This window comes from Myotis davidii, unplaced genomic scaffold, assembly GCF_000327345.1.
Source record: "Myotis davidii unplaced genomic scaffold, ASM32734v1 scaffold149, whole genome shotgun sequence".
Lineage (NCBI taxonomy): Eukaryota > Metazoa > Chordata > Mammalia > Chiroptera > Vespertilionidae > Myotis > Myotis davidii.
The window spans coordinates 3921548-3930617 of NW_006352194.1; the positions used below are offsets into that span (position 1 = coordinate 3921548).

Genomic DNA, 9070 nt, shown 5'->3' on the forward strand with positions numbered 1-9070 from the left:
AACATGTAAAAGGAACTAAAATGAAATCCCTTCCATTAAGTATTTTTATACACACTGAGAATTTGTTTAGTGCTAGGCATTATAAGGAATACAGAGGTTTAAAAAGAAAAAAAGACAAGGTCTTAGTAAAGAAAGAGGTAAAGTTTGAATTATAATCTTCATTGACCATATTATGACTTTTATTAAATGGCCAGGAATAATTTTATTTATATTTATATCTAATTTTTTTCTCTTATTTTAAAAAGTTTTTCTTTTTTTAATTATCAAGCTTTATTTAGGGTATTGTCCCTGTGAAGAAAGGCAGAAGGTTTTCATGTTTGCTGTTACATGGTAGTGGCAAAATATGCATGGCAAGTCCTGTAGAGGGACTTCGTTTTTCTCTGTCCTATCCTTGCCCTGCCAAGATCTTTGTCTGGTAACAGATGGTACCATGAATCCTCATTCTCAGGCTTTCTTTTGGGTGAGTCCTGGGATTGAAGGGACACATTAGAGTTGCATCTCTGTCCCTTTTAGTGACTTTTTGAGTATTTTGGTAAATGTCTTTTCCCTTCTTGGGGAGGCAGCAATTTTATGGATGGTCATAAATTAGTGATTAGATTCTTCTGTATGAGAAGTCTGCCTCTAGATTCTGAGAAGGCAGTCCTCACTCTGATTAGTTAAGAGAGCCCCAGTTTATATTAACATGATAAAATTTTTGTAGGCAAAAACATCTTTGTGTTAAACAGAAGATCCACTGAGAATGAACCAGAGGCTCTCGGATGTGCTGTTCAGTATCTTTTTAACATATTCCTTGAATAGATAATGTCAAGGAAAGGGACTGAGAATATAAATGGCCCTGCTTTCTTTCCCTTTCCTTCCTTCCTTCCTTCCTTCCTTCCTTCCTTCCTTCCTTCCTTCCTTCCTTCCTTCCTTCCTTCTTTCCTTCTTTTTTTTCTAGTTTGATTTCAATTTCACTTGTTCTCCCAATTGTGACTTGGGGCAAACTTACTGAATTTGGATGTGACCTACTTTATTAGCATTGGATAAATATCTTCAAATCTCTCATAACTTTGAATCTACCTTGTAGAAGCTAAGTGTAGCCTGTATTGCTTATCCTATAAAAACATTTTAAAAATAGTATTTTAGGTATATTATACGAGGGGAATCAAATCCCCCAAAATTCTAAAGTATAGCTACTAATTTTCTCATCAATCACTTTTCATATACTTCTTATAACCTTTCAGATTAAAATTTACACTAAATCTTTTTATAGGGTTAGAAAACTTCAAATTTTATTATAGTAACTATTCTTTCTGCATCTGAAATAATTTTGGAATGAATAGGTGGCCTCTATAAACTTGAATAATACTGGTTGAATAAACTTGAATATTACTGACTCTGTTTTCTAATGAGGGGGAATTTACACAGAGTAAAGCTTTTGCTGTTACTTCACTCTATCAGTGTTACAATTTATTGAAGATCTTTTGCCAAGTTGGGTCAGTTTTAAAATAAAACAGTACCTAAGCACCTAAATAAATGTATCTTTCTTAATACAGTTTTAACAAGTAATTTAAAAAAAAATTTTTTTTATTGATTTCAGAGAAGGAAAGAGAGAAACATCAGTGTTGAGGGAGAATCATTGATCGGCTGCCTCCTGCACACCCCCCACCAGGGACTGAGCCTGCAACCCAGGCATGTGCCCTTGATTGGAATCGAACCCGAGACCCTTCAGTCTGCAGGCCGACACTCTATCCACTGAGCCAAACCAGTTAGAGCAACAAGTAGTTTTTATATAGTATGTAATGGTTTCATTTCAGAAAAAGATAAGGGATCCATGTTTAGTTAAAAAGGAAATCAGTGGAGGCCTGTCTGATGTAGTTATACTTCAGTATTACAACATTTAGAAAAATAAAGGAGATAGAGAGAGGTGGAAACTGTTCCATTTTTTTCACCCATTGAATTAAGATTTTTCTCCCCCATCCTTTCTATTCATAGAGCAACACTTTGTTCAGTGGATATGTTTGGGTTTTTTTTGTTTGAATAGTTAATATATTTCCTTAGCTTAGAAATGAAAATTTTATAGAAAGGTAGACAAGTCCCTATCCCCATCTACCATATCTGTATCATACCCCTTGGTTCCCTATAGGCATTCAGTTTTAGTATTCTCTTATTATCTTTTCGTGTTTTCTTGGGCAAATACTGACAAATATTGAGGATGTATTATTTCCCTGCTTCTTATACAAGTGGTGGCTGGTAACTTACTGTTTTCACTGATTCATATTTGTTTTATTTGCCACTCTTTCATCAGCTCTAAGGAAGGTATACCATTATTATAAGTACCACTAAGAAATTATAAACATTGCCAATTAAACTATGACACAGTGCTTATCTGTCACATTGACTATAAGTTGGATCCCTGTTTCAGAAATGGGGGAAAAAGGTTTTACCAACAATGTATCCTAGCAATCTCTCCATGTCAGCTCTTAGAGCTCTTCCTTGTTTTGTGTGTGTGTATATTTTTGAAATATAATTTTATTGCTTTCAGAGAGGAAAGGAGAGGGGGAGAGAGATAGAAACATCAATGATGAGAGAGAATCATTGATTCGCTGCCTCCTGCACAACCCCTACTAGGGTTCAAGCCTGCAACCCAGGCATGTGCCCTTGACTGAAATCAAACCCAGGACCCGTCAGTCGACAGGCCAATGCTCTATCCACTTACCCAAACCAGCTAGAACTCTTCCTCTTTTTTTTTTTTTCTTCTTCATTTTTTGTATGGTTACATAGTGTTCCATTCGGTGGATGTACCACAGTATATTCAACCAGCTGGATGTTCTTGGGTTGTTCTACTCTTTTAGGTTGTTTCTGTAGTGAATAAGCTTTTGTCATGTCAGTTGATACAAGTATGGATATATCTGTAGGATAGATTCTCAGAGGTAGAATTGTGGGCCAACAGGTAAATGCATCTGTTATTACTAAGATTACTATATTCCCCTCTTTGGGAAGTGGACCAGATTGTTTTACCCTCCTACCAGGGAAATACAAGAGGCCTATTCTCATCCTTGTCAAAATTAGTGTATGGTTAAACTTTTGGATTTTGCCAGTTTGATAACAAACGGTATTTCAAAGGCGTTAAGAGTTTTCTTACTATGGATGAGTTTAAGTTTTTACTATGTTTTCCGGTCATTTGTGTGTTGCTGGTTGTTTTTTTGTTGTTGTTTTGTATAAACCATATAATCATGAATTTTTGCCTATTTTTCTATTCAGTTTTTCTGTTGAGTTTTTTTTTTATTATTATTTTCTGGATCTCTGATATAAAAGAAAGATTAACTCTTTGTTATATAAGTCATTTGGTTTTTTACTTTGCTTGTATTTTTGCTATGTAGAAGGCATTTACTTATTTATTTATTTTTACACATATTTTTATTGATTTCAGAGAGGAAGGAAGAGGGAGAGAGAGATAGAAATATCAATGATGAGAGAATCACTGATCGGCTGCCTTCTGCATGTCCCACACTGGGGAATTGAGCCTGCAACCCGGGCATGTGCACTGATGGGGAATGGAACCATGGCCTCCTGATTCATAGGTTGATGCTCAACCACTGAGCCACGCTGGCCAGGTGAAGCCATTTATTTTTAGTAGTTGAATCCATCACTCTTTTATAGTTTATAAACTTATAGTTAATAAATTTTGAGTCGCAAAGCCTTCCCCAATGTGTTATAAAAACATTTTCTTCTAGTACTTCCATTTCCTCCTTTCCCCATCATTCTTGTGTGTGTGTGTGTGTGTGTGTGTGTGTGTGTATTTGGAGTTTATCCTGGCATACAGTGTGAGATATGGATCTGACTTTTATTTTTATCCAGATTAACACTACACTGATTGAATGATTTAAGCATTATGGTTGTTATATCTGGTAAGGTTAGTCTCTAAATTTTTTTCTTATCTTTTTCCTGGCTATATTTGCTTATTTTTTCCAATGAACTTTAGAATCAGCTTATCCAGTTCTAATAGGGGGGAAAAAACCCTGGAAAAACTTGCTTAAGGGAGACTTAGGGACCATGCAAAATTTGTAAGTTAACTTAGTAATAATTATGTGTTGTTGTTTTTTGAAGGTCCTATTTACAATGTTAGGCACTTTAATTATAGGACATGAGAAGGAACCAATATTTATATAAATCGGTAAAATCTGAATTATTTTGGCAATTTTTATACCTTCTATCATAGCACTTAATGTTTTAGAGGAAAAAAGCCTATGCCATGAAGATAGGAAGAAATACTTCAATGTAAGACCAGCTAAAATTAAGTAGCCAATGCCAATTTTTTCTATTTGTTGTATTAGGTGAAAGTTTTATTTGTGAGAAACTTGGCTACTACAGTGACGGAAGAAATACTGGAAAAGTCATTTTCTGAATTTGGAAAACTCGAAAGGGTGAAGAAGTTGAAAGATTATGCATTTGTTCATTTTGAAGACAGAGGAGCAGCTGTTAAGGTAGAAATTTTGTTTCTTGATATTTGAATTCTGCTATTGAAACTTGTTAAACATATGTAGTGCCTTTAAAAATTAAAATAAAATTGGTTTTCAACTTCGCCAAACTCTGGAACTTTTTTTTTAAACATATTTTTATTGATTTCAGAGAGGAAGGGAGAGGGAGATAGAAACATCAGTGTTGAGGACAGTATTACCGATGTCTCCCATTTTTCCCTCCTTTGCCCCCCTCCACCCAGCTTTTCTCCACCCCAGGCCTTAGCGCAGGGTACTGATTTTAACCCTTTGAGTGCCAACCAATATCCTAGGAACTATGCTAAAATTGCCAAGGCATTTTTGCTGATTTTACAGCAGTTTAGGAAAAAAATTATGAATCGCAAGTAAATGAAGTTACATATTCAAGAACTTAAGGAAACCTTTACTACATTTGTTTTTATCTTTGACATATATTGTTTGCTGATTGTATTATAAAATACTAGTAGGAAAAAAAATTTGAACAAAACATAATGTTAAAATAGAGGGACACCCTTCTCCAATATCTTCCACAAAATCGTCATCTTTACAGCAAGAATTGACATATTTAGCAATATCATCATCACTAATAAAAGCAGACTTAGAACTGGACGCCATTTCGAAGCTTTAGGGCTACAAAATCTGAGTAAACTTCATAAAATCATAGTACCTGTAAAAAAATAGGCAGATAAATGCCAGTGGTCAATTTTAGAACTACAAACGTTCGGCATCATAAGTAATCTGGACTTAGGTGCCATCTGTCAATAAAGAGTGAACTACTAGCATCTAATAGTGACACTGCAGGAGGAGTGTGATAGCGCTCCTGGCACTTCTGGCGAAAGACAGGAAGAGCGCGATCGCACTCCCTGGCACTCTAGGGGTTAAATGTGCCTTGTGGAAAATCTTTGACTAGTTAGAATTGATTGGTTTGCTTTTTCATGGCAGCTAATTAATTAGATCTTATTGCTTATAAAATTCACAACTCGGTACAGAATTTATTGTATGCCTTAAATTGCCAATGGTATGAAACACTGATAACTAATAAGTTTATACCTTCTAAATAGTCCTTTGATTCAATTGGTATTAAATAACAGGTGCATAAAAACTGGCAGGGTGGTTTGCCAAAGAAGTCTGTAAAATTATAAAATTTTTACCTCAGCGACTGGGAATCACATTCACCGATATGACCAGGCGAGCGAGTAGATGCTCTTTTCCAGCGGTTGCCAACCTTGCAGACCTCATGGACCACCCGTGGTCTGTGGGTCACTAGTTGGCGACCGCTGCTCTGTTCTGTTGTTTAGACCAGAAAGCTTCAGCCTCATTTAGTTTTAGCTGAAAGAGCCAAAACCTAAGGTGGTAAAGGGAGAAAATTAGTATCTAGAGAAAGATGGATTTGAATGGATATTTGTAAATCACTAAATGCTCTTTATGGATAGAGCATTTATGTATGTCTGAAGAAGAAATGGTTGTATAGGGAAATAGAAAAACTGTGGTGAGGTGCTATTTTGTTAGAGTCACCTGAACTTGAAGCATGGCAGAGGCTATTAGGTGGAACAACATGAATAAAGGACTAGAGCATAGGATGCTTTTGATTATTGTCCTCCAGGTGAGCACTTCATTAGGTCGGGCTTTTTCTGGGCTCTGTGCTTTTGTTTAGTCAAAGTATGTTCCAGGTTAAGTTTTGTGAGGGAAACCTAGACTGTGTTTGTGTCAATTTCTTGTTAAATTCCACTGCTGATCTTATCAGTGACCCATTTGTGTTTCACATTCTTAAAAATTTTTTTCTTTTCTTAAAATCTTTAAAAAAAAATTCTTTATTGTTTAAAGTATTACATATAGTATTACATATGTCTCCTTTTTCTCCCTGGTCACCCCCAGCCCCCAGCCCATGCCCTCACCCCCCTAGTGTCTGTGACCATTGGTTATGCTTATATGATGCATACAAGTCCTTTGGTTGATCTCTTATCTTCTCCCCCCTTAAAATTTTTATGGAAGAACAATGTAAGACCACATACATATTGAATGCTATTATATTTATTTAAAACTGAATCTTGAAAAGTTTGTGATACTGGCATCTTCCCCATGTGCGGATTTGCCTCTTTAGTATGGTTAAACATTGAAGAGTTAGTTATTTGGAATTAAGGAACAGCAATAGGTAACCCGTTTACTTTTTTAAATATAAGAGTAGGGCATCAGTTTTGTGCTCAATATTGTTTACATATAAGAGGGTGAGATTGAGGGAAACAGGTACTTTCGTTGTTTTTTTACTTTGTGGCTGGATTCATCTTTTGCAAATTAAAATATTTAAATTGCTTATTAGTGTATTAACTGGCACAGTTATGCTTATGTAGTTATGTTTTAAAGTATTACTTCTAAAATAAACTTATTTTTCTAATTCTGTATAGGCCATGGATGAAATGAATGGCAAAGAAATAGAAGGGGAAGAAATTGAAATAGTCTTAGCCAAGCCACCAGACAAGAAAAGGAAAGAACGCCAAGCTGCTAGACAGGCCTCCAGAAGCACTGCGTGAGTCTGCATTTTAGTAAATACATCTTTGAACAGAGAATAACTTGATAGCGGAGATCAGGTTAATAAAACAAAATCAGGAAGAGTCTTGAAGTAAGCTAATTTGTTTTTTCTTTTCTCCCTTCCCTCCATTGTTAGGTATGAAGATTATTACTATCACCCTCCTCCTCGCATGCCACCTCCAATTAGAGGTCGGGGTCGTGGTGGGGGGAGAGGTGGATATGGCTACCCTCCAGATTACTATGGCTATGAAGATTACTATGATGATTACTATGGTTATGATTATCACGACTATCGTGGAGGCTATGAAGATCCCTACTACGGCTATGATGATGGCTATGCAGTAAGAGGAAGAGGAGGAGGAAGGGGAGGGCGAGGTGCTCCACCACCACCAAGGGGGCGGGGAGCACCACCTCCAAGAGGTAGAGCTGGCTATTCACAGAGGGGGGCACCTTTGGGACCACCAAGAGGCTCTAGGGGTGGCAGAGGGGGTCCTGCACAACAGCAGAGAGGCCGTGGTTCCCGTGGCTCTCGGGGCAATCGTGGGGGCAATGTAGGTGGCAAGAGAAAGGCAGATGGGTACAACCAACCTGATTCCAAGCGCCGTCAGACCAACAACCAACAGAACTGGGGTTCCCAGCCCATCGCTCAGCAGCCGCTTCAACAAGGTGGTGACTATTCTGGTAACTATGGTTACAATAATGACAACCAGGAATTTTATCAGGATACCTATGGGCAACAGTGGAAATAGACAAGTGAGGGCTTGAAAATGATATTGGCAAGACACGATTGGCTCTAGATCTACTACATTCTTCAAAAAACAAAAATTGGCTTACCTGTTTCATCTTTAAGTAGCAATTTGCTGCCATTTGTATTGGGCTGAAGAAATCATTATTGTGTATATACTCAAGTCTTTTTATTTTTTCCTCTTTTCATAAATGCTCTTGGACATTATTGGGCTTGCAGAGTTCCCTTATTCCGGGGATTACAATGCTTTTATTGTTTCAGGCTTTATTTTTAGCTTCAAAACAAGCTGAGCACACTGTTAAATCATGATTTTGCAGAACCTTTGGTTTTGGACAGTTTCCTTTTTTTTTGCATTTGAGATAGATTACATAGGAGTATGGAGTATGCTGTAAATAAAAATACAAGCTAGTACTTTGTCTTAGTAGTTTTAAGAAATTAAAGCAGACAAAAATTTAAGTTTTCTTGTATTGAAAATAACCTATGATTGTATGTTTTGCATTCCTAGAAGTAGGTTAACTGTGTTTTTAAATTGTTATTACTTCACACCTTTTTGAAATCTGCCCTACAAAATTTGTTTGGCTTAAACGTCAAAGCCGTGACAATTTGTTCTTTGATGTGATTGTATTTCCAATTTCTTGTTCATGTAAGATTTCAATAAAACTCAAAAATCTATTCAAAACATTACCTATTTCAAATTCAATTGTGTCCTAAAACATTATTTTATTCGTAATCCTTGCAAGGAATATTGTTTTCAAACTATAACTGCCTATGTGAGTGATCAAATTCATGCAAAATTTCTTATCTATTTCAATATGTATCATGGCTATCAGACTGAGGGTTAGTCTAAATTCTAGTACTTATTCCAAATAGCACTACATTGATTGGTGTTCTCTCTTAAATTTTGAAATTTTATCCTTATTTTTATAAAACAGGTTCAATGACTTTTGAACATTCTTGCAGGCATTGTATAATTTATGTTAAATAAAGTGGGATTAGGGAAGCAGACTGCAATTTATTTTGACCCACATTATTTCTATAAAGGATAATTTGTTGTCTGAAGACCTTATTTGCTGAATAAGTGAATATATGTAACAGGAAAAAATGTTAGTATTGTGGTGTCAATTGCACTACGGATGAAACTCAGTTTTAGTATACATGATCGGGACTGCCACTTCAGTTCAGGAATATGATTTTCTATTGCTATGTAAATTTGTTTTGAGAAACACAAGCCTCACAAGAGAGGCTTAAAAATATCTAGTAAACATACTTCTGACTTTTGGTTAACACCTTTTTTTTTTTAACTATCCCTAATGGCCAAAGT

General features: G+C 36.1%; 1 protein-coding gene across 6 annotated transcripts in view; it reads left to right on the forward strand.

Annotated features, from left to right (window-relative positions):
* HNRNPR (heterogeneous nuclear ribonucleoprotein R) overlaps positions 1 to 8433 on the forward strand; it is a 37942-nt gene extending 29509 nt beyond the window's left edge. For all 6 annotated transcript variants that reach the window (XM_006777572.2, XM_006777571.2, XM_006777573.2 and 3 more), the window contains 3 exons: positions 4317 to 4466; positions 6881 to 7002; positions 7141 to 8433. In XM_006777572.2, the coding sequence (XP_006777635.1) occupies positions 4317 to 4466; positions 6881 to 7002; positions 7141 to 7753 (885 nt within the window). In that variant the 3' untranslated portion in view covers positions 7754 to 8433. The remainder of the gene's footprint in view (positions 1 to 4316; positions 4467 to 6880; positions 7003 to 7140) is intronic.
* Positions 8434 to 9070: the final 637 nt, after the last annotated feature.